At 46.7% G+C, this 23,228-nt stretch overlaps 1 protein-coding gene across 1 annotated transcript in view; it reads left to right on the top strand.

Moving 5' to 3' along the window:
- The window catches only part of LOC147026605 (laminin subunit gamma-1-like), an 81,560-nt gene that overhangs the window by 32,340 nt on the left and 25,992 nt on the right, over positions 1 to 23,228 (top strand). Inside the window, exons 3-20 of the mRNA XM_085882188.1 lie at positions 513 to 643; positions 842 to 1,008; positions 1,118 to 1,306; positions 1,610 to 1,727; positions 1,856 to 1,954; positions 2,435 to 2,571; positions 6,369 to 6,491; positions 6,684 to 6,873; positions 7,171 to 7,283; positions 7,445 to 7,675; positions 8,217 to 8,405; positions 9,218 to 9,460; positions 9,859 to 10,012; positions 11,166 to 11,308; positions 12,343 to 12,581; positions 13,462 to 13,618; positions 13,751 to 13,956; positions 14,512 to 14,588. Coding sequence (XP_085738314.1) covers positions 513 to 643; positions 842 to 1,008; positions 1,118 to 1,306; positions 1,610 to 1,727; positions 1,856 to 1,954; positions 2,435 to 2,571; positions 6,369 to 6,491; positions 6,684 to 6,873; positions 7,171 to 7,283; positions 7,445 to 7,675; positions 8,217 to 8,405; positions 9,218 to 9,460; positions 9,859 to 10,012; positions 11,166 to 11,308; positions 12,343 to 12,581; positions 13,462 to 13,618; positions 13,751 to 13,956; positions 14,512 to 14,588 — 2,906 coding nt within the window. The remainder of the gene's footprint in view (positions 1 to 512; positions 644 to 841; positions 1,009 to 1,117; positions 1,307 to 1,609; positions 1,728 to 1,855; positions 1,955 to 2,434; positions 2,572 to 6,368; positions 6,492 to 6,683; positions 6,874 to 7,170; positions 7,284 to 7,444; positions 7,676 to 8,216; positions 8,406 to 9,217; positions 9,461 to 9,858; positions 10,013 to 11,165; positions 11,309 to 12,342; positions 12,582 to 13,461; positions 13,619 to 13,750; positions 13,957 to 14,511; positions 14,589 to 23,228) is intronic.

Below are 23,228 nucleotides of genomic sequence, written 5' to 3'. Positions count from 1 at the left end.
ATCAACTCCATAAAGGTGAACAATTGAACCGTCCACCCCACAGAGGTTAAACTGTTGAACTGGACACCTTGTGGAGGTGAATGATCGAATCATCTACCCCATAAATGTGAACCATTGAACTCTCCACCCTGTGGAAGTAAACAACCAAACAATCCATCCCACAGAGGTTAACAATCCATCTGTCCACCTTAGGTGAGTGATTGAACTGTGTCCACCCCATGGAAGTGAGTGATCCAACCATCCACCTCATAACTCACTGACCGTGCTCAAAGTAATTGTTCCAACATCTCAAGTCTCACCACGGCCTCCATGTCTGTGAAAATATTGTTGGTTTTTTGGGCCTTTGCAAGAATACTGTATATCCAGTACATGTATTTAATTTATTCATTGACTTGACTTTGAGCTTCTATTTGGCCTCTGAAAAATGGAGCATTTAAGTATAATTTTGTACTTTGAGTATTGATGCACCCTTTTGATCATTCCTTGTAAGTCTGCCTTTGCTTTTGTTATAGGAGTGGGTAACATCAACGGAGATTCGTGTCACTCTTAATCGCCTGAATACATTCGGAGACGAGGTCTTCAACGACCCAAAGGTGCTTCGGTCTTATTACTACGCCATCTCTGATTTCTCCGTTGGTGGCAGGTGGGCCAAGGTGCATGGGGGCAATAAGGAACAGGTGCAGCATAAGGTGAGGTACTGGGAAAGTGTAAAGGAAGTTCCATTGGGAAGAATCCATAGAATTCGGACGAAAAAGCAGAGAGAAAGGGTTGGGAGAGATTAGAAGAGGGGAGAGGGTGATTGTGGTGATGTTGGAGGAAGCATCACTTCTTTGTTCAACAGGTGCAAGTGCAATGGTCATGCAAGTGAGTGTGCTAAGGATGAGAGTGGCCATTTGACATGTCACTGTCGGCACGGCACAGCAGGCCGTGATTGCGAACACTGCCTTCCACTCTACAACGACCGCCCATGGCGCCGTGCTACGGCCAACAATGCTTACGAGTGCAAGAGTAAGTTATTGAAAGGTGGACATTAGGCATCGGGGTATTTGGTGGTTTGGCCGATGGGCACAGGTGTTGGCGGGGAAAAAAGGATCATCGGAAACTTTCCTACCCTCAGGTTGTGACTGCAACAACCTCGCCGATGAGTGCACCTTTGACCTGGAACTATTCCGTGCTACTGGACATGGTGGAAGATGCGTGAATTGCCGTGACGACGCAGCTGGAATCCATTGCGAGCATTGTCGGGATGGCTATTATCGTCACGCCGAGTCTTCTCGATGCTTGCCGTGTAACTGCAGCCCCATTGGTAGGCCTTGCCACGTTCTGCACAGTTTATGTCTGAAGATACATTTGTCATCCTGCCTCATAATCTCTGTACTCAAGTTTGAGCCATGGACACACAGGATACTCCGTTTTCCTTTGTCCCATTTCTGCCTCGCCATGCCAGATAAGGCTGTAAGAGCCTTCCTATTTTTATCAGTTTGCCATTATTCATGTCTATTTCTTATCTCACCATACTTCCTCAAGTTTAAGTTCCTGCATTGTTGTCCTGAATGCTTGATATTCCCTCCCACAACCTCCTCTCTCACTCTTCATTATCACGGATCAGGATCTGTGAGTGAGCAATGCAACGAGGAGGGGAAATGCGTGTGCCGCCCCGGTGTGACTGGAAACCGCTGCAACCATTGCCAGTCTGGCTTCCATTCTCTGGACCAGGCCGGGTGCAGGTAGATATATGGCTTTGGCTCGGCTTAAAGTTATCCAGCAATGACGATGGTTGTTTAGACCATGTTTGGCTTGCTTTTGAATCTCCATCTGGGTTTCTGCCTGAAGCAAAGCCGGGCCTGTGTGACAGGCCGTGTGAATGCCAGCCAGCTGGCATGCTGGAGCAATGCCTGCCTGACTCGGGTCACTGCATCTGCAAGGAACACGTGGAAGGGCAGAATTGTGACAGGTGCAACTCACCTCATCGAGCGGTTCACCTTATCATTTCCTTCTGTGATTCACTTACCTGTGTCACCGCAATTCCCATCCTTCACCTTCTCATCTTTTGCTTTCGTCTCATTGCCGAGGTCATGTGCTTTGTCTCGATTTTGTATTTATGCTTCGACTGATTAACTCGTCCCTGAATCCCAAGCTGGTTAAAATGCTTCATCCACACTATAGGTCTCGCTTTTTCCTGCAGTAAGCATCTCATCTTTCACACTTTCTTTCTTTGTTCACCTGTTTTGGACAAAACACATGGAGAGATTTATCACACACCTTTTCCATTCAACACTAATCATTCACTGCCGTCCTTTGTTCAGCATTTCTTGAACCCATCGTGCCCAATGTGACCCAGTAACAAACACCTACCTTACTGCGTTTCGCTCCCTTTTTGTTCTGTCTCACAATTCTTCATAGCTGTCCTTTTCCCACCTCTTACCCCCTACAGCTGCAGGCCGGGATTCTTTAATCTGGCGGCTGAAAACCCACTGGGGTGCTCTGCCTGTTTCTGCCACGGACACTCTTCCGTGTGCCACAGTTCCAGCGGTTACACCGCCTACGCTATTGCTTCTGACTTCAGTAATGGTATGTTTTTGTCATCGCACAGCAGACTGTGGAACCCTGCGTGGTACCTCCTCAAAGCATGTGCTGTAGTTTTTAAATCGCATAGTTCCTTACACTACCGTAACGTCTGCCATACATGGTTACTTACGATAATAAATGCCATTCTATTTTATATTACATTTCATCTCACCCAAAGTATACCTTACCACCAGCTTACACCTTCTTCTTTGTCTTCTTTCATGTGCAACACAACGCTGTGAGCAGCATCATTGGCTGGAGGCACGGCTGTGCCGCTGATGTACTTCTCGTTTTCTTTTTTGCAATTTGTGTTTGCACAGCGATCTGGGAATATGGAGGCAAATATGAAGGGGAGACGTCGAAGTGTTACCAATCTGGAAGCCATTTGCACACAGACAGACAGCAGCCCCCGTAGTTCAGTTATTTCGATAAGTATGTGTTTATAGTTAGAAGCCATCCCCTATGTCTAATGGGAATTTTGTGTGTGTGTGTGTGTGTGCTGAGTTATTTTATAGTCGGGTTTATTCCATCAACAACAACAACAACGGCACCGTCCCTGACTCAACCCGGTCGCCATTGCCCACGTGTTTTTGGCTGAAGGCGTGGGCGGAGCCTCCATCGCCTCAGATCCGACTCCGCCCCAGAAAGGTGGGAGTTGCCCCACCTACCGTGGGCCTGTCCAATGAGGGACGGCCAGCGGATCGCGTGATGGGGCCGTCCAATCAGGAGGCGAGTGGCGAGGAAAGAAACCGCTCCCACCTCAAGAGAGTAGAGGAGTGATCGTGGCGACTGCTTAGCGTCTGCAGTCTTGTTGGCGATTGGCTTCATCTGCAGTCTTGGTAGCGATTGGCTTTGTCTGCAGTCTTGGTGGCGATTGGCTTTGTCTGCAGTCTTTTTGGCGATTGCTGAGCGTCTGCAGTCTTGGTGGCGATTAGCTTTGTCTGCAGTCTTGGTGGCGATTGCTGAGCGTCTGCAGTCTTGGTGGCGATTGGCTTCATCTGCAGTCTTGGTGGAGATTGCTGAGCGTCTGCAGTCTTGGTGGCGATTGGCTTTGTCTGTAGTCTTGGTGGCGATTGCTGAGCGTCTGCAGTCTTGGTGGCGATTGGCTTCGTCTGCAGTCTTGGTGGAGATTGCTGAGCGTCTGCAGTCTTGGTGGTGATTGGCTTTGTCTGCAGTCTTGGTGGCGATTGGCTTTGTCTGCAGTCTTTTTGGCGATTGGCTTCATCTGCAGTTTTGGTGGCGATTAGCTTTGTCTGCAGTCTTGGTGGCGATTGGTTTCGTCTGCAGTCTTGGTCGAGATTGCTGAGCGTCTGCAGTCTTGGTGGCGATTGGCTTCGTCTGCAGTCTTGGTGGAGATTGCTGAGCGTCTGCAGTCTTGGTCGAGATTGCTGAGCGTCTGCAGTCTTGGTGGCGATTGGCTTCGTCTGCAGTCTTGGTGGAGATTGCTGAGCGTCTGCAGTCTTGGTGGAGATTGCTGAGCGTCTGCAGTCTTGGTGGCGATTGGCTTCGTCTGCAGTCTTGGTGGCGATTGGCTTCGTCTGCAGTCTTGGTGGAGATTGCTGAGCGTCTGCAGTCTTGGTGGAGATTGCTGAGCGTCTGCAGTCTTGGTCGAGATTGCTGAGCGTCTGCAGTCTTGGTGGCGATTGGCTTTGTCTGCAGTCTTGGTGGAGATTGCTGTCTGCAGTCTTGGTGGCAATTGGCTTCGTCTGTGGTCGTGGTGGCTTGGTCTCGTTCGTGGGCCGTGGACTTCGGGTCGTGGGTTCGAGTCCCACCGTGGTGGTTTGGAGTCGGTGTCACCGCACGAGGCGGGAAGGTACCCCAGCCCGGCTCGACTGAATAAAGACCCACGGGGTCCAGTTTCTTTTGGGGGTGTGTGTGTGTGTGTGTGTGTGTGTGTGTGTGTGTGTGTGTGTGTGTGTGTGTGTGTGTGTGTGTGTGTGTGTGTGTGTGTGTGTGTGTGTGTGTGTGTGTGTGTGTGTGTGTGTGTGTGTGTGTGTGTGTGTGTGTGTGTGTGTGTGTGTGTGTGGGCCCCGTCTGTCAGTAGAACCATTAAGTGCCTTGTTCATTGTACATTACATTTCTTATTCGTGATAACTCTGCTCTCTGTCTCCCTTCCCGATTATTGCCTATTGTTAAATAAATCCCCTTGTTAAATGTTCCAGTTCGTTGTTCATGTTTTCTTTCATTGACCCAGCACCGTGCGGGTTTGAGAAATAGTAAGGCCGTTGGTGCCGTAAGTTGTCATTGGGACCGGCGCGGCTCTGGTAACTCCACTCAGTTACGCCGGGTCCGAGTCGTTACCTGCGACTCGGATCGGATAGAGTCGGCCGAGGGTGTGGTTTCCCCGGTAGCTTGACTGCGTGGTTATTTAGGTATATTGGAGATCGAGACAATTAACCCTACGCCACATGGTCGAAATATTGGCGTCCACGGTCTGCTAAGGGAACCGTGTCCTTTGGAGTTATCCAAGGGTTACGACCTAAATTCCGGGTGTTCGGTGGGAGACGCACAATAAGGGATGGCAACACAACCATCTCATATCATCCCCGACCCATACTCAAAATCTTTTCTACCCACATTAACCCTACCAAACCAAACCAAACCTTCTTGCTTGCAGGTGACCTTCGTCCTTCCTCACGCTCCTCTTTTCCTGTTCATTCCACTGCTTATTGGTTCAAACTGTGGGCCTCACTGTCAGTTCATTGCCGTTTTACCCTCCACCTCTCGCGCTTCCATGAGCCTTGATCTTTTATAGATCAAATCAGATCATGAATGCCTGGTGTTGGCTCAGTGGTTAGGGTGGCAGCTTGGGATCCTAGGGTCCTGAGTTCAAGCCCCGTCGGCTGCTAAATTAATACACCAGGGGGTTGACTCAGCCTGTCATCCTTCCGAGGTCGGCGAAATGAGTACCAGTTCCAGTGTGTGTACTGGTAGAGGGGCACTGCATCAGCGACACAGTCACGCTTCAAGAAATGATAGCGACCCCGGCAGCTAAGCAGCCATACGACCACCAGATCATGAATCCTGCTCCATACAGAGCGTCCGTGCTGCCGAATTTAACATCCATCCGAGGGAAGGCACACACATTGATGAATCACCCTGCCTGTGACACACCAGGATGACAGTTTATAGCTGAGTCAGGATTCAAACCCAGGCTGGACAGCTTCTTGGCGAGTGTACATACCTCTAGGTCATCCTGCCAGCTCAATGTTGTACTTGTATAGCAAAATAAAAATAAAAAAAAGAAGCAATCAAGAGCTAACTCCATTGTTGTTTAATTGTTCTCACGGTCTTGGTCACCAATGATGTCACTGCCCACAAACCGTTTTAAAAGGATAATGGGTGGGATCAACAGAACGCTGACCGAGGTACGCTAACTGCCCTGGAATGCAAGAAGCTGACATTTCAGGCGTTAACCATTTGTCAGCACAATAAGGGATCAATAATTTTCTCCTCCTTTACGCCCTTTACAAGGCTTAATGTCAGAAACGTTGCCTCCTCCTTGCTTCCTGTAGCAGGTAGCATATACCTCAATCAACGTCCTGGTGATCTCATCCATTGATCCACTTGTCCACCGAAACAGATCGACGCGAGCCTTCACAAGCAAGACGAGTGCTTCATCCATTTTCCCAGCGGTGTTTCTCAGTAACAGGAGTCAGGCTTATCTCTGATGGTGATGGTGTTTACATCAAGGAAACAAACCCTTCCAGGGTCTGTAGCAGTGATTTTTTTTTTTTTGGTGGTCACCTGTTATCTGCTCTTTGCTTGCCGAAACAATTTTGCATTTTTGGTCTTTCCAGGTGCCGGTGGCTGGCAGGCGAAAGAGCGAGGGGGTCAAAAAGCTCCGACGAGGGTCTTGTCTGATGGGGACGAGATCTCGGTCTCTTCGGACACTTTCGCCCCAATATACTTTTCTGCCCCAGGTGTGGAGACGGTGCCATCGCGTACACGTGATGCCATCTCGTTTTTATACCTCACCATTAATGTTCTGTGTATTTCCAGTCCTTTATCAAACCCGTGACCTATTTTAACCTTTCTTAGTCACTTGTGATTTGTTGCTTCACGACCCTCCCTGCACCATTTCAAACCCTCTGCTCGAACCCCTTCCACCTCAGCCCAGTTTCTGGGGAATCAGTTGCCAAGCTACGGACACAATTTGTCCTTCCTGCTACGTGCGGACAGCCGGGATGCCCGTCTCACGGCCGAAGATCTGGTTTTGGAGGGTGCAGGCCGTCGGGTCACTCTGCCCTTTGTTGCTCAGGGTAACCCGTACCCTACGGAACAAGTTCAGCGGTACACCTTCCTGTAAGTGTCTCTGTACCGAGGCCTTCTCACGGTGTCCCTCATTTCTCAGTACCGTTGGTACATTATTCATTTTGTAGGTACCTGTACGTGTGTGTAATGTGTTCACCAACCTGGAGCTCATTGGGCTTAGAAGTTTTGCAACTTCTCAGCAAAGTACGCCACACATCGACACTTCCTTTTGAGATACCTTGATCTATCGGACTTCATTTTATGTAATGTGGTCACCATTCCGACTGACTTGTAAGCGTTGCGTCGAGCACCGGTTCAACCCATGATGGCATTATTAATTATTTTCAGGCTTCATGAGACCTCGGACTATCCTTGGAGGCCGCAACTCTCTACGGCGGATTTCCAGAGGCTCCTGTCGAACCTCACGGCCCTGCACATCCGTGCGCTCTTCAACATGCACAGTGGGTTATGATGACATTGTTCGACAGAAATTCCATTATTCTATCCTCATTACATTTTTGCTTTAGTATTTCTCACCAATGCCTCTCACACTTCCTCTTCCTTCCATTATTAGTATCATATTGTTTTGTTGTTATTAACCTCAGATCTCCTCCCTCTCCAGATTCTGCATACCTTCGTTCATTGCACCTCGAATCTGCACGCCGCGATGCATTGATCACGGCTTCTCCTGCCACCTGGGTGGAAGAGTGCAGTTGCCCCAAGGGCTACCAGGGCCAGCTCTGTGAGGCTTGTGATGCTGGGTACACACGAGACCCCCCAGGTGCTGGACCCTTTGCTTCCTGTGTGCCCTGCCCCTGTCACGGTCACAGCAAGAGCTGCCATCCAGAGACAGGTAGATATGAGGGTACAAACACGGGGGACAATGTTGGGTTTTTGAGTTTGAAGTGTTGTATTTACAGTTCACTGAGTATTCATGAACTCAACATTTATATCCATTAACTTATAAACTACTCTGTCGTGATGTCATGACGATGGTACTAGTCAAGAGGGCTTCTCTTTTGATCTTTTTATTACATGCACATAAGTGTAGTAAGACCGTCTTCATGTCCTCTATACGAGTAGCATCATGCTCCATAATGCAGTGTCCCCTACCCCACTCATTGTACAATAAGATGTCTGGTTGAGCTCTGCTGGGGATCAAAACCCATGGAGACTGAGCTGTCCTGCCATTCGGTCTAATATGTTGTAAGAAAAATGTAATCAGCTGAACCTTGGCCTGTTTGGCATTCCCATCCGAGCGCTTCACTCAGGATGCTGTGACTGCACTTTCAACGTGTACCGTGTGCATTCGTCTCTCGTTTCCCAACATCCTTGGACCGCGTGTTCCATACATTTATAAATGGCTGATAAACCCGTGATATCGTGTCTGCCAGGTGAGTGCAATTGCAAAGACAACACAGCCGGTGATCAGTGCCACCTTTGTGCCGAGGGATATTACGGCGATGCTACCCAGGGAACCGCGGGTGACTGCTCATCGTGCCCATGCCCGGGCACCTCCTCATGCGCCATGGAGCCTCACTCCGCCAGCGTCATCTGCACCGACTGTCCGGACATCAGCATAGGCACGTCACTAAGGCAATAAGGCCGAGCTGCTCGCTTTCAGCCTGGCCATGTTAGAGATGCCCTCGATGTTGCTTTTACATGAAGTTGTGCCTGTATTGCAGTTTTGTCTGATAGGATGGCCAAACAGAAATGTGTCAGGAAATAATGTGGTTCTCTCGTCAGTTATCGTTTTTGTCATCTTGTTCGAATCTGGACCGAACTATGAACCGTTACCCCGGTGTTTCACAGGCAGTGTGAGGCATCAGTATGTGTGCCGTCCCTCGGATGGACGTTAACCTGGGTGTCCCATCTGTCGGCGTTCGTTGGTGGATGTTAAAGATCCCGCGGTGTGTTTCACGAGCGTTGGTGAGTTATCACGAGCACCCTCATCAAGTTACAAATTTCTGCCCAAATTACCGTCAGTTGAACGTCAGATCTGCCCAGCGCTTCCTGAAAGACTCGAGTCACAAACGTTTCCCAGCCGACGCCGCAGAAAGGTGAAGATAAATGGGGCTGTTTAAACAAGTGGTCGTTCCTAGTCGTTGGATTGAATATGTTATTTGCATGTTCAACTACTAATGACCCATAATGTGCATGAATGCCTGACCTGGAGTGACATGACCTTTTCTTGCGTAAAGTTGTCTTTATTTTGCGTTTATTTTTCCAATCACGGTGCCTGAAGTAGTGATGCTCGTCACCTGCAAGCCTTGGCGGCCATGATTTTAAACTCTGGCCTTGTTGCACTAACTTCAATGCAGTTGCAATAACAAGCAGGTGCTGCGCGTGGAATTAGAACTCTCTTGTCGTAATGTTCTTGTTGGCGTGTGTGAAGGCCGACGCTGTGAGTTTTGTGAAGACGGATTCTTCGGGGACCCTCTTGGCCTCGATGGACCGAGGAGACCTTGCAAGCCGTGCAACTGCCACGGCAACGTGGACGCTAACGCTGTGGGGAACTGTGACGGTCGGACAGGAGAGTGCCTCAAATGTGTGGGTCACACAGAGGGGTCATTCTGTGACAGGTGCCGTGATGGTTACTACGGCAACGCTACAGGCCCTGGATCCGAAAAGTGCAAACGTGAGAAGGTTTTTGTGTGTCTATGTCCGCCTGTTTATATAAAGCATTTGTCTGCGTTTAAGTGTTTTACGCAATTGTCTCCTGATATTTGCAACGCAAAGTTGTTAAAGTAAATAAGCTCTTGTAGCCAAAGAAGCTGCTTCGGCAGAACCGACACCCTGTATAGGAGCCTGGTCGGCATGATTAAGAAGAAGAAGAAGAAGAAGAAGAAGAAGAAGAAGAAGAAGATAATAATTAGATTGCTAACACTATACTTTTCAAGTTGTGCTGATGTGACAAATAACCACCTGCATATCTCTGAATGACTCTCGTGAAGAAACCTCACACCTATGCACCTTTATATGACGAAATCTCTCCCCACTCCCCCTTCTCCCTCTCCTCCCACTCACCTGCCATAGCCTGTGCATGCTACCCAGCAGGGACATTTCAAGGCCGTAGTTCATGTGACCAGGTGACCGGGCAGTGTGCGTGCCTTCCACATGTCACCGACCGTGCGTGCTCCACCTGCAAGCCTGGCTATTACAACATCAGCACCGGCACTGGTTGTACATTGTAAGATATCGACAAGGTGGCATTGAGCAATGTTGTTATTGATGGTCTTGTTCCCATTGAAGTAATTCGTCCACCATTCACTATTTTCTTGATGTCAACACAGAAATAATCCAAGTGTTCTCGGTGCATTGGACATTTGACACGTCTCTACCTCATTAGCCAATTCCAAATGTCACTACCCCCTACCATCGAAGGTGGACCGAGGTTATATTTTCACCCCTGTCAGTCTGTGCGTGTCTGTCCGTTTGTCTGTGAGCACGATATCTCAAAAGGTTGTGGACGGGTTATGGTAAAACTTGGTGGATAAGTTGGTTGGGTGACACGAACAAGCCGATTAGATGTTAGTTAAGGTCTGGATGCAGAACGGCCTCGCAGTGGGATACAAAACATAGATTGTTCAACTTGGTGGAGGGATTCGCTCTACCGCTTGTCGTTCTAGTTGTACAATGCATTGTCGTAAGGAAGTTTTGCTGTTCATAATTTGTGGAAGGGCTTGTGCAGTCACTGTTGTACCCTGCAGAAAATTGAAGATGATCTTAAAATGATGTGGAACACCTCGATTGATTCTTAGCCAAGCACGATTATCGGCGTCGTCATCCTTTGCAATGCAGTACATGGCTTCGGGTTAGCATCAGTTCTTGCATGATGGTGCCGCTGATGCAGGTTGTAGGTTAGAGCAGGAAGAGTCATTTCTTCAGGGTTCCTGCGATAACTCGTCTCCTCTTCAAGGAGACCGTCGGGTCTTTAACGTCCACCAACTAATGCCAGCAGCCAGGACACCTAGTTTAACATCCATCTGAGGGACGACGCACACATTGATGCCTCACCCTGCCTGTAAAACATCGGGATGACAGATTATAGCTGGGTCAAGTTTCAAACCCAGGCTGGACAGCCTAGACGTGAGTATGCATACCTCTTGGCTATCCTGCCAGACCAACGCGATTATTGTTCTGGCTCATGATTATGACATCGGCGTCGATGAACAGGAGACCTTTGGAGCATCATGAAGCCAATGCAGCCATTTACACTTTACCATCCATCTCATTGTTTTTGTTTATTATGAGAAGCTGCATCTTCACAGAGCTTGACATTTACATCTCCATTTGATTATCTTACCCAATCCGAGATGATTATCTCACCCACGTCCCTCCAGATGTGTTTGTGACCCCACCGGCTCAGTGGGTGCTGAATGCGATGAGCAAAGTGGACAGTGTGACTGCAAACATGGGGTAATCGGTCGAACATGCAATTTGTGCGCTGCCCTGCACTACGGCTTCTCTGCAGATGGCTGCACACGTGAGTACTCATTCTTGGCGTTGGACCGTGGAGGCCTCAAGACCACCAAGCACAAACAGCAATTCCCATGAACTACATGAATAAAGGCCGTACAGTTGTGGATTACATTAGATGGCTTCATTTATGTGGGAAGAGGAATGAGTTTAGAATGACTGACAGCTTAAATCATTCATGTCACCACAACCATTGTGCCACATCATGTTGCACCATGCATTGCTTCACTATTCTATTATACATTCGCTGTTTGATTGTAGTTCTATGATTTTGATGTATTTCATGTCTTGCTTTTGTAAGTGTATTGGTTTATTTAAAATTTAAAAATAATTAAGAAAATAATTAACAAATTAGAATAAAACAGGGTAAGGGGGTGATGTCATGTACTTGGGTGGCTTCCGGCACAGCCGCTGCAGCAAAAATACAAACGCAGAATAACACGGATAACCAGTTTATGATCGGGGATGTTCAGGAGAAATGGAACAGTGGGGGAGATAATAAGCCTGATGTTGGCTTATTGGCTGAGGTGGCCGGGTTAAGATCTTAGGGTCTTGAGTTTGAGCCCCTGTCGGCCGTTGAATTGACAGCCTGGCATCCTTCTGATGTCGGCAAAATGAGTACCAGCTTGCTGGGATGATTGAGCCGTTTGAGTATCCTGTGTCGGAGTGGAAACCCGTCCAGGAGTGTGTCCAATAGCCCAGGAGACTGCTTAGGTATCACCGATGCTCTGCACAAAGTATGGTCCCAATGGATTTGGATTGAATTTTTTTTTTTGTACTGGTAACAGAGGGCACTGCATCAGCGGCACAGCCGCACCCTCATAAAATGATGAAACGAGAAGCCACAGGCTGCACAAGAATAACAAGAACAACAGGGGAGATAATGGAAGAAAAAAGGGATTGATTTACGTGCAGGTTTGCACCTGGTCCATCACTCATGGTTTGCAAATAAAGTGTGAAAAACGTGTACCACATCCGTCCTTCCTCTTGCTTCCACGTCCCTGTCCATAACTGTCACCACTTCGTGTGCCTCTCTTGTAGCATGTGCTTGCGATCCATTGGGCTCACTCGCCTTGCAATGCGATGAAGATGGAAACTGCCCGTGCCGCGATGGTGCGGTTGGCAGACGCTGCGACCACTGCAGGGAGAATTTTTACAGGAACTCCACTGGTGGTCATGAAGTTGCAGACCAGAATATGGTAGGGGATGCTACGTCTGGGGATGTTACTTCTCGCAGCTGCGCACCGTGTCCACCTTGCTATGGACTAGTGCAGGAAAAGGTGAGGGGCGGAAGAACCAATTTTGCCAGTCGTAATGCCGAATCGATCTGTTCGGTCGAAGGATGTATTTTTATGCATGAACAAGATTTGGACCCTTATGGATTGAGGAAACATTTGCCATGCTTTCACTTACAACTGCGTGGAATCGATGCCGCATGCTGCTGTCACGCAGCATCAAGTCAGGCAGAGCTGGTCTAACCCACCTTTAGTTCAGTTCTGTAATTCTTTAGCCAGTGACTTGGTGGTGAACTTTGCTATTTTGCTAACAAAGGTTATTGGTCTTTCAATCCACTCTGGATCATCTTTCGAGGAGTATAAATGGAGGCTGGAGATGGGGAAACGTGCAGTCGTTTTGATAAATCAGTTCAACTGCCTGTGGGTATGCTACATGTGGGCTTGAAATCCTTCAGAAGTTCTAGATTCCACAAGTTTGTGATTGGAAGAATAATCTGACAAAACACTTGATCCTAATAGATTGATGTAATATCTGCCATTCAAAAAGGATGGAATTTGTTCCTCAAATGCTGGTATTTTCATGAAGTGGGCCACATTTCGGTGGAATGGGGGAGGGGTGTACAATGTTGTTGCAGTTCAGGTGACGTTATAAGTTGAGAGACCGTATGGGAGATGTTGTGGCTGTATCATTGCGGAACACTCCTCAGACCTCCACTGTGATGGTTCAAATTGCTGTACACCATAGAGAAACATGCTGCCCAAATAGATGAGAACTTCAATATGGTCATGGTTGCAAATGTAATGGGACGAACAGCTGGTCTTGTATGGTGTACTTAATAGCATTAGATGGGCTACATATAGGATGGTATGCCTTGAATGGGCTGGTATCTATTAATGGTCGATTCATCCCCACTGTGGTCGATAGGCTGCGAGTCTCCGAGCAGGAATGGCGGGCCTGGAGAAACACATGGAAACCGCAGCACAATATCCAGATATTGTGAGGGATGATGAGTTTCATAACCGTCTTGCCAAGACCTCAGATTCGATCTCAATATTACTCAGTAATGCTGAGGCAACTCGGGGTAAGTTGTATGAACTGAACGTGCTGATAATGTTAAATACCTGTGATTGCAAAAGGATCTCATTTCCAAGTTCACCGAAGTTTTCTCACTTCCTGGTGATTCCCTTTCGCTGGATCTTCCACCACCTCGTAGAAGTAGACAAGAAGGTTGAGGCACGACTGCCTAAGCTGGGTGAGGCACTGGCAAGGGAACGTGGACGTCTGCAGCAGGCCCAGCGGGCTGTGGATGGCACAGCAAACACGCTCGAACAGGCAGACAATACGGCCAGAAGAACAAAGCTCCATGCGGAAGCCGCTCGTGAGCAGCTCGAGGAAGCTCGGCTACGGTTGGAGACCGTGGTAAGCGCCGAGATTGAGGTGTGTTCTGTCTGACCTCAAAGTCTGTTTAACAAAAGTGACAATTAAATCAATAATTTTTGGACATTACAATTCGATTTGTCCTCCAGGAAGTCAAGCGGCATTACGTTTCCTGGTTTATATATCCAAATGGATGAATAAAATAATGAAATCCTGGTTGAGTTGTGTATTCTTACCAACTAGCATGAAAATGCATCGCAAAATCTTTGTGCAATTATCTTTCTGTTCAAATCACGGCTGGATGGAAAATCATATTTGGCAGTTCACTCCAAGTGCACAAGCTGACGCAGTACTTACGTCTCGTACTGACTGAGATGGAGTCAAACTGCAGGATGTGAATGTCTTTTTTTTTTTTTAAAGTGACATCAATGACTGTGCTGGATCACATCATGGTTGGAAATCGACGTAAGCCAGTGTGGCTCATCTAACTGATCTCGGAAGGTTGTGGCTTTGTGTACAGGAGTCTTGCAACTGTTTGGCATTTGGGTTGTTTACATTCATTAAAATGGTGGTGTTGTCATGGTGGTGTTTCCACAGAACATTGAGCGCCGGAACACATCTGACCCTCACAATCTGACTGGCTTAGTGGATGAGGCCCGTCGACTTGCAGACAAGTAAGTACACCCCTAAAGTCATGATTAACTATAATAATAATAATAACTGGTTGTAACCCGTGAATGGAAGGACAACTGGCATTAAACAAACCGTCATGTAAAAGTACAGATGGCCAGCTTTAGTTTAGCACCAGATGGGATTAAACACATCCTTATCCTAAAAGATACTCACAGGATGTGTGGAACCTCTCCCATAATGCAATTTGAATCTAATCGGTCGCTTATGCATTTTTTCATGTATGTACAAACACAAAAGAGAAAGAACATCAGTATGGGTGATCATTTACCATACAAAGTCAGAAAATAAATATTTTGGGAACCATTTGCCTCTCCCCCTCCCTGTGAACAGCAAAAATCCATTTCCGCCGCCAAACATGCACGATGCAATGTTATTAGAGATCATAACCAATCGGTACTTCCCGAGATGCCTTGCTTGGTTTACCAATATGGCGGTGTTCGCCTGCGAATAGTAATGAACTTTGGCTTCAAAACCAATCCAAATCAAGACTGGAAAGGTCAGCAATTTTCCAACGCAATCGAGAAAGTTGTGAGGAAGCCAGTTAGGCTGTAATAATGAACAAACAAAGCACCACCTCGGTGGAGTAGGCCATTCAAGGCCGATGCAATTCCATATGATTGAGATAATAACAACAATAATAATTAATTTAACTTATAGATTGGAATTGGAATCTCTGTTCTAAAAGCTGTCCTTTCCATTCAATTAACCCACCTCACATCCTGCTTTCACGTACCAATCAGAAACCATCCACATATTACTTACACCAAAAAACATGGGAGGATATTCCCTTCCTCCTCGTCCCCCCCCCCTCACCCCTCACTGAACCCTAACATGATCCCTTACATTCCCCTCGTCTAACTTCCATCTCCTCTCAACCTTCTTTCCCTTTTCTTTTCCACCCTCCTTCCTTTGCTTCACATTCACGACATAGCCTTCCCCTCTTTTCCATGTGATATGTTGATAGTCCTCACCAATAACATGTGATGGCACACACGGATGAAAAGTTTTCTTTCAAACGAACAAAGAGAGGGTCCAATGTTCGGAGTTTGGCAATGGCCTACATGTTGGACTAAACAAAGCTTGGCTATGTCGGTTCTTGATGCTGGACCCTCCAGGATGTGAGGAACCTCCAGAGGACACGATGAAAGAACCACATGCATGCAACATGCAATAGCCGGACGGAGTTGTGACCTAATTATTTGGGCTGAGTGTGCTTGAGGCAGTTTGAGGGTCAGTGATTATGGTTATGTTGTATCAGTGGTTCCATTCCACCATTGTTCATTCATAATGGATTGTGATCGAGAATGTCCTGGTGGTGTTGTGGTTTCTTTCTGTGTCTACAAAACATCCATTTTTTGGATATAAATTTTTATACTAGATATATAAATATCACCGATATGTGTCTGAGTTTATCAATCTGCCAGAAAAAATATTTACGACATCTTAAACTAAATCCTGAGTTAAATTAATAATGGTGTCACATTAACTTCTAATTACATGGGTTTACAGTATAGCTCAAAGGTGGCGTACTGACTTTAGAGCTGTCTAGTCTGACTTTGATTAGATCCCCAACACGACGATAAATGATCATCCTGATGCTTCGCATTACACGAATGAGTACACCGGTCCGACTGTACATGCAAACATGCAATGTCACTCTTACCATTGTGATTAGGACTTCCTGCCACTGCACAACATTCATAAATTATTAAAAACCCACATACACTTTTCAATTCATTCCGCCATAAAACCAAGAAACACCCGGGAGTGATTGTGCCCATAAAAAAATCACGTGACGTGTCATCGTCTTGGGTTGTGTGACACTCCGTGAGCGTAAGGCCTGCGTCATATTTGCTCTACGGCGAGGATACGGCGGCCGTACCCCCCTCTGAATTGACAGAAACGTGCGGCGGCCGCAATGTTTCTGAGGTGGCCTCAGGGTGGCCCTACGCCGTTTGGCTATATTTTACAGGCCGTAAGGTCGCCGTGGAATTATAACGCGGAGTTATAACTTTTTTCATTTCTACGTTCGCCGTAGCAATTCGACAAGCTGAAACAAAAGAACTGGTTAAAAAAAAAATAAAAACCCACTCGTTACCGTCCGTCTGGCCGCACATTCACCTTAGGGCCCCCCTGCGGTCGCCTTGCGGGCACCTTGCGTCTGCCTTGAAAATTCTATGGCCGCCGCAGGGACGCCCTAAGGTCACCGTGCGACATCAAATCAAAGACCGTACGGCACCCCCACGTTTTCGGTCTCCACAATTTATAAATACGCCGTGCAGCTCCCCGAAAAATAAAAACATATGTGACTGCTACATTGTGTGACCGTGGAAATACTGCGGCCGCCCTATAATTGCTAGTGGCCGTAGATTTTGTAGACCCCACGGCCGCCGTGGCAAATGTGACTTAGGCCTAAGCGATGATGCAGCGGCCGATGTTTGTTTATGGATATTCTAGTTCATGGACAGTTTTGTATATTTTTTTCCTGAAATCTAGGATTTGAGTTACATGGGAAAATATCAGCTTTCTCTGCCACATAGAAAGTACTAAACATTTATATGAGTGAGTGAATGAGTTAATCAGTCTGTTGTTAGAAATGTATTTGTACCTGCAGTTTACCCACCCTTTGGGTAGATTTTGTTAGTGAAATACACGTTGTCCATTTTGAAGATGGACTATGCCAGCTGGACTACCAGGGAGGTAATATTCATGCATTGGGAATCCTGGTATTGGCCAGGTTGCTTCACTGCTGCCAGCTCATCTTCAGAGTTCAGAGTTTGTTCATGCACATTTTTGTTCTCTCTGTTTTTTTGCGAAGCATGTCATCTGTTCCACTTCACCTTCATTTGTTCTTCGCACACATTGATGTTGTGCTCATTGTGTCGAGCATTGTTCCTCTCCTTCAGATAGCATTTGTGTGCATTGTGATATGCCACGAGTGGCGCGTTATGAGGTCAAGAGTTCCATTAAGTACTTCCATGTAAGAGGCAGGGAATCCCAGGATGGTACTTGTATGAAGCAACCACTCGCACCGGGAGAGTGATACCCTCTCCCTCTGGCGGTAGTCAATGAAGCAATTGCATTATGCCACATGTACAGTGAAGCATTGCAAGTCGTCTCCATAGATGACTTATTATACCCTCCGCTGGACTGACAGGATGGCCTCGAGGTGCGCACACTCACCTCCAAGCTGTCTCGACTGGGTTTAAATCCCAATTCAGCGATAAACTGTCGTCCCCATGTTTCGTCAGTGTGTGTGCCGTCCCTCAGATGGACGTTAAGCGAGGCATCCCGTCTGCTGGTATTAGTTGATGGATGTCAAAGATCCCACTGTGTCCTTTGTGAGAGTAGGCAAGCTATCACCGGCACCCTGGCCAAATTACAAATTCTGCCATAACTACTGCTGTAAAGGCAATGGCAAACCACCCAGTTATAATCCTTGTTCAGGAAGCTGCGTCAGCGGCACCAACGCTCTGTGAACTGTATTTTGCATCACAGAGAGAGAGAGAGAGAATACCCCCACTACCACCGGATGTCACTACACAGTACACATTGTGGTTGATGACAAACACTTACCTACCACATGTTGGGGTTTTAATATATACCAGTGCGTGGCTGTACGTGCAAAAAAAAAAAACCTTTCAAACTGGGTTTCCACAAACAACCACACAGGCCATTCCTTCGCTCTCGCGTGCCTGCACGTGCGTGGCCGTACATCCAAAAAAAAAAAAAAATTCAAACCGCGTGCCAGAAACAACTACACAGTCCGTTCCTTCGCTCTTGTAAACGACGACTGGATTGGGGCATTGTGTTTATCTATAAATGCGCATAAGAAATCGAGAAATTATTATAATACAGTAAGTCATCACTATCCGGAAGTCCGTACGTTGCAACCTGTAATGTGGAATGCGCTCTTTCCCAATCTGCCACGCCTACGCAGCACCGTGTCCTGTCATTGGTTTGGTAAATAAATGGCCATAACTTGGGAACCACTTGTCCAATTAATATCAAACCTTGAAAAGGCACATACTCAGGTAACCAGCAATATACCTGGCAAGTTTCAATTAGATCGGACCAGTGGTTGTCGAGAAACAGCGGTCACACACACACACACACACACACACACACACACACACACACACACACACACACACACACACACACACACACACACACACACACACACACACACACACACACACACACACACACACACACACACACACACACACACACACACACACACACACATTTCTGGAATTATATATAAAGCTCTTTCTAACCACTGACTGATATTAAAGATCGGTACCTTCCAGGTGATGTAGAAAGCTGAAATTTTGCATGTCGATGGACATCGAAGCCGATACACTAGAAAAAAAGAAAATCACAGAATCGTCGGACAACATCCATAAATGAAAATATAAATAAATAAAAATAAATAAGTGAAGAATCAAATGCAGGTGGGCGACCCGAGACAATGGGGAAATGGTTCGTATGGTTCGTATGCTTCAATGGAGAAATGGAAAGATCACAATGGGGAAAATGTGTATGTATATGTATGTGATACGGCTTGCCCACGTACTGGGGTCCATTGTCCGTAATGATCTGCAGGGGTGGACCGAACACACTGAAACATTCAGAGGTGGCCTTAGCCACTGCACTGCTGGTCGTGTATTCCATTTTCTTCACAAACGGGTACTTGGTGTAGTAATCTATCACTATGAGGTAGGTCTGCCCGTGTACCTCACACATATCACTCGCGACCTTTGTCCATGGTACCGCTGGTATTTCATGAGCTATCGTCGTCTCATGATTTTGTTCAGGTTGGTTCTCCTGACATGCTTGACACGTTTTGACAATTCCCTCAATGTCGTGATGTATGTTCGGCCAATAAACGCATTCACGTGCCAGACGTTTTGTCTTTTCGATCCCCATGTGCGCCTCGTGGAGTTGGCCGAGGATATCATTACGCAGCTGATCTGGAATTAGTACCTGTCGACCCTTGAAGAGAACCCCATCAAGAATACCAATTTCATCACGGTATGGCCAGTATGGACGAAGGTCCGTTGGGATCTCGGTAATTGTGGTCGGCCAACCTCAGTGAACAATCTGCTGCAATGCTTGAAAAGTTCTGTCAGCTTTTCCAAACTCCCTGAGTTGGTTATGTTTCCTTGAGCTGAAATCGATCAAGTCAAAGTGGTAATGATCATCCACATCATCGAGCTTGACATCGTCAACACGTGTGTCCAACTGCAGCTCTTGATTGTTCGCCAGGTTCGGTAGTCTCGACAGTGTGTCTGATAGCATCATCTCACAGCCGGCCTTATACTCCAAATCAAAATCATATCCTTGGATTTTCACAAGAAGGTGCTGTAACCGTGGAGGGGCACTCGTGAGCGGCTTACTGGTGATCATGACCAGTGGTTGGTGGTCTGTGTATACCTTGAAGCGTTTCCCAAATAGGTAGGTGTGGAACTTCTGGATGCCAGCAACACGGGCCAGAGTTTCTCGTTCGATGTTGGAATATGCAGATTGTGTGGGTGTCAGAGTTCGTGATGCGAAAGCAACAGGTTTGTCATCCTGCAAGAGGCATGTGCCTAGTCCCTTCTGTGACACGTCCACTTCCAACACTGTCTCCTTATCATGATGATAATATGTCAGACAGGCGTATACGTCGACACTCCGTTTCAGTTGCTCAAATGCAAATTGGTGGTCTTCCTGCCACAGGAATGGCACTCCATTCTTCGATAATTCTCGGAGGGGTGCCACCTTATCTGCAAAGTGTGGAATGTGTGATGACAGATAGTTCATCAATCCAATGAATTCCCTCAGGTTGTCTTTGTCCTGTGGTGATGGCATCTTCTCTGGATCAGGCGAGGTGCCACATTTGCTGTAGATTGAGCCGAAGAAGTTGATACGGTCAGCCTTGATGATACATTTCGATGAGTTGAAAACTAGACCCTCCCTTCGTGCTACCTCCATCAGGTTCACAAGGTTGCGATCATGTTCTTCTGCGGATCTTCCTGATACCGCCACATCATCGGATATGCCAGTGCAGCCCGGTGCCTGCTCAAGTATGCGATCCATGGCCTGCTGAAACAGATCCTGGCTGACACATAACCCAAAAGGCAATCTATTGAAGCACCAGTACCCGAATGGTGTGTGAAACGGAGTCAAATCTTGGCTTTCCGCTTCCAGATGTATCGCCCAATATCCATCCCGAGCAACCAATTTCGAGAATATTGTGGCCCCTGCAAATTCTGGGTTCAGCTCATCTATTGTCGGTATTTTATGTTGACACTTCTTTAGGCAAGAGTTGAGACGTTTCGGGTCGAGGCATACCCTCAAGCTCCCATCTTTCTTCACACTACAGCAAATGGAAGAGTACCAATCAGTGTGATAGTTCACTCTTCTGATGATCCCTTGTTTCTCCATTTTCATCAGTTCCTCCTTCAGCTTCCCTTTGATGTGGACACTGCACTTCCGTGGTGCGTCAATCGATGCCTTTGCATCAGGATTCAGATGAAGCCTCCGTTTTCCTTTAAAATTCCCGATGCAGTCAAACCTGTCTGGAAACAGCTTCTTCAAGTCATCCACGGAACGCACCTTGTTGGGCTGTTCCTCATTGCCCAGTAGTCTCAGAACCTTTGATGCTGGGAGTGCAGCTCTTAAGCCGCTGTCACACCTTGACGATTTAACCAGTGAATGCCGACGCATGAAAGATTTGTCTAAAACGCTGGCACACGTCGAATACGTTATGGGTAAGTTTTGTATACATTAAGAGCACGCTGGCATACATCGTAGTACGCTGGCATACATCGTATGCCGAGCTCGTCGACAAATTTTAACATGCTCAAAATTTTTCGACGTATGCCAGCGTGTGACTCACACATTCCGCATACACTGGCCATAAGTTGTAGGCACGTTATGCGATCGTTGACACACGTTGACACACGTTACTTGTAAGTTACTCATAAGTCGAAACACGTCGAGGTAATGGTTAGCATCAGTGTTCCAGACTCCATGTTTTTTTTTTTCTTTCTTCGGTATGACGGTAATGTTGACACTTCGATTTCTAGTGCGGTTATAATATAATATAATTAATAGGCTGCCGCTCAACGATTTAAATCATAACCGCACTAGTAAATCGAAGTGTCAACATCACCGTCATACCGAAGAAAATAAATAAATAAATAAATAAAAAAACCATGGAGTCTGGAACACTGATTGGTTCCTTCTGTGTGAACCCCATTTTTATATACCAATTCCCCTAAACGCTGCCAATACGCCATTATACGGTAGCTGTAAGTTAGTAACACGTTCAGTAAGTTCTGTGGTCGTCCGGAAGACGTCAAATACATCTACATACGTCAATATGCGTTGGAGATGCGTTACTCATAGGTACAAAGCACATTACACATAGGTTAGAAATAAGTTTCGGGTACGCTAGACATTACCTCGACGTGTTTCGACTTATGAGTAACATACAAGTAACGTGTGTCGACGTGTGTCAACGATCGCATAACGTGCCTACAACTTATGGCCAGCGTATGTGGAACGTGTGCATCATACACTGGCATACGTCGAAAAATTTTCAGCATGCTTAAAATTTGTCAACGTACTCTGCGTACTACGACGTATACGAAACTTACCCATAACGTATTTGACGTGTGCCAGCGTATTCGGCAATTTTTTCATATGTCGGCATACGCTGGCTAAAACGTCAAGGTGTGATAGCGGCTTGACACTTCGATGTCGAGTGCGGTTATGATTTGAATCGTCGAGCCGCAGCCTTTTAATAGGCTACGCCACGTGATCGTCGGCGATACGCTGCCGCGCGCTATGCATGAGTTAGACTATCGTTGGGCATAGGTTGTGAACGCCGACAACACACTAAGCATTCGTTGGTATAAGTTATCTATATATTATCGAAACGTTCTGAGTACGTTACCAATACGTTATGCATACGTCCAACTCGTTATGAATACGCCCAAAACTGGAAAAAAAAAACATCAATAGTTCAGCGTACGCCAGCGTTTTACATACATTTTGATACGTTGCAATACGCTGGCTAAAACGTTAAGGTGTGACAGCGGCTTTAGCAACGTCTTCCCATGATCACCAATGCTGTTTACACCCTTGTACAAATTAATTGACTCAAACGTTAAAAATAATGAAAATGAGAATTTTAATCAAAATCATCATCTATTCGTATAATCTCATCAACTTTTGTCACATTTTAATCGGAAGTATGTCCGCCTTTATTGTATATCACCTCTTGAACTCGCTTTGGCATAGAATCTATCAAGTTTTCACAGTTTTCCTTGATCTGTTCGTCATGGTACCATAGCTGCATTATGGCCTCTATCAGCTTGGTTTTCGTGGTACAGTCCATTTTGCACAGGCGAGATTTAATGATGGGCCACAGATTTTCGATCGGATTCAATTCGGGAGAGTTTCCCGGCCAGTCCAACACCTTTATCTTGTTTCTTTTGAAGAAATTAGTCACCACCGACGTATGGCAAGGAGCAAGATCCCGCTGGAACACCCCTGGACCATCTGGAAACGCCTTCTGCATGTCTGGAATTGCTTTTTCCTCTATAACTTCAATGTAATGGGCA

This window comes from Eptatretus burgeri, chromosome 5 (genome assembly GCF_056783735.1).
Source record: "Eptatretus burgeri isolate ZD-2024b chromosome 5, Ebu_testis_v1, whole genome shotgun sequence".
Taxonomy (NCBI): domain Eukaryota; kingdom Metazoa; phylum Chordata; class Myxini; order Myxiniformes; family Myxinidae; genus Eptatretus; species Eptatretus burgeri.
The sequence above is the reverse complement of the archived record's forward strand: the minus strand, read 5'-3'. Positions and strand labels throughout refer to the sequence as shown.